Source organism: Colobus angolensis, unplaced genomic scaffold (genome assembly GCF_000951035.1).
Source record: "Colobus angolensis palliatus isolate OR3802 unplaced genomic scaffold, Cang.pa_1.0 Scaffold1552, whole genome shotgun sequence".
Taxonomy (NCBI): Eukaryota; Metazoa; Chordata; class Mammalia; order Primates; family Cercopithecidae; genus Colobus; species Colobus angolensis.
In genome coordinates, this window is record NW_012114658.1 from 17,092 (window position 1) to 18,838 (window position 1,747).

The following is a 1,747-nucleotide window of genomic DNA, read 5'->3' on the forward strand; positions in this document are numbered from 1 at the left end:
GGGTGATCCTGGGATAGCAAGGGCCAAGGAAACCTCAGGTGGAGAACTAGATGTGCGCCATGCTCACAGGACCTCAGCTGCTTGCTTGGGGGGTCCAGAGTTGGCCCAGGTGTCTGCTGCCCTGGTGAGAGCGAGCTCCTTCTCCCAGACAACCCACCCCTCCCAAATCTCACCTCGCAATGCGCTTCTTCTGGCAGGCAGAGGTCCCAGGGAGGGAAGATGTTGGCTTGGGACCCTTCATGGTGAACAGGGGCATGGGTCCCCTAGGGAGGAAGGGAGAAGGGGGAAACAGGCCGATCAGCAGGGAACCAGAAGCAGGGCCAGCCGCTTCCTCCCTCCAGCCCCCAGCTCAGGCACGGGGGAGGGTGGTTGGACAAGATGACCTCTGAGGTTTCTTCTATAAAGAGGTGGATTCCTCTCCCTGCCTCACTCTGCCTGGCTGACAGCTGAGTGACAGGCCTGCTCTGGGAGGACATCCAGATGTCAGTTTCTGGTGCACCCAGGGAACTGGAGTTCAAACACTTTCACCCTTCCACCTGCCCGGCTCTGCGCTTGTTACCAAGAGCTGCTTCTTGGGCTGTAAAGGGGCGGGGCACAGGTGGGCAGAGCCTGCCAGCCTCTGCACCACAGGTGCAGGTCAGTCTGCCACTGGTTCTTGGCCTTGGACTGTCCTGAGCGGGCTGCTGTTCCCCTTCCCTGCCATGTGTGTGGAAAGGGGGAGTGAGAGCTTCATCTTCTCACTGGAAAATACTGAACTGAGTTTTCTAAGGACCCCCTTTCCTGTTTCAGATACTGGGCCGGAGGCCAAAATCTGGAGTAGAAGTGGCAGAAAGAGGTATTTCCTAGAGGAACATAGAATGCAGCCCAGGTCAAAGAGCCCGAGTAAAGCCAGGAACAGTAGTGTTGAGACCCTAGTACATTCCTGTTCCCTGCTGACTCTTTCCAAGTTGGGGTCCCATTAGCTACGCATGAGCATGCTACAAATCAGCACAGAGTGGGTGGCTTTGCAGCATGGATAGACCAGGCAGGTGCCCCGAGAGTGACGCCTCCCTGGCAGCTGTATAGCCTGCTCTCCTGGGCCTGGGGAGCAAAGCGGATTACAACCAAAGATAGGAACTGTCCCAGCTCCAAGAGTCAGGCTGTCCTCCATACTTCTCAGCGGCACCAAGAAGTCCCTTGCTGACCAGTGACCCCGATGGAAGGGGTGGAGCGAGACTGGGAGACCCACCTGGGGATGAAGGGCTGGTCTAGCCTGCTCAGCTCCTGGGGGATTTTGTCCCAGCCAATGCATTCATGGAAACTGGGCTTTGAGGGAGGCTCCTCGGAGAGATCGAAGGTGGCGTTGAGGTCTCGAGTGGGCGGGGCCAGCGGGGTGGAGCAGTTCTGCATGGCAGAAGGGCCTAGGGGCACCCGACTTTTGATGACTGTGGTTGGGCAAAAGTGAGGGGAATGGCAGGGGGAGGAGGCCCTTTCTCCTTTGGGGGTGCTGGGCCCCTGTGAAGGTTGGGCGTCAGGCAGAGACCCTCTCCTCAGGCAGGGCAGGAAGGACTGGCGCTGGCGCTTGGTGCCCCGCTTTGGGGCCATGGGACTGTCTGGCTCCAAGGGGCTTGGTCTCCTCCTCTTCTTCTTCTCCATGGGCCATCGGGATTCCTGGGCTGGTGTGCAGTTAGGTCCAGATGGGATCCCCAGCGTGTGCAGGGGGCCACTCAGTCGCCTTGCCATGGTCCGGGTCACAGGGCCAGTGTAT

The 1,747-nt window shown here is 59.0% G+C and overlaps 1 protein-coding gene across 1 annotated transcript in view; it reads right to left on the reverse strand.

Moving 5' to 3' along the window:
- Positions 1–173: 173 nt before the first annotated feature.
- The window catches only part of LOC105507947 (kinesin-like protein KIF18B), a gene marked incomplete at both ends in the record, with an annotated part of 8,459 nt that continues 6,885 nt past the window's right edge, over positions 174–1,747 (reverse strand). Inside the window, 2 exons of the mRNA XM_011936664.1 lie at positions 174–263; positions 1,229–1,747. Coding sequence (XP_011792054.1) covers positions 174–263; positions 1,229–1,747 — 609 coding nt within the window. The remainder of the gene's footprint in view (positions 264–1,228) is intronic.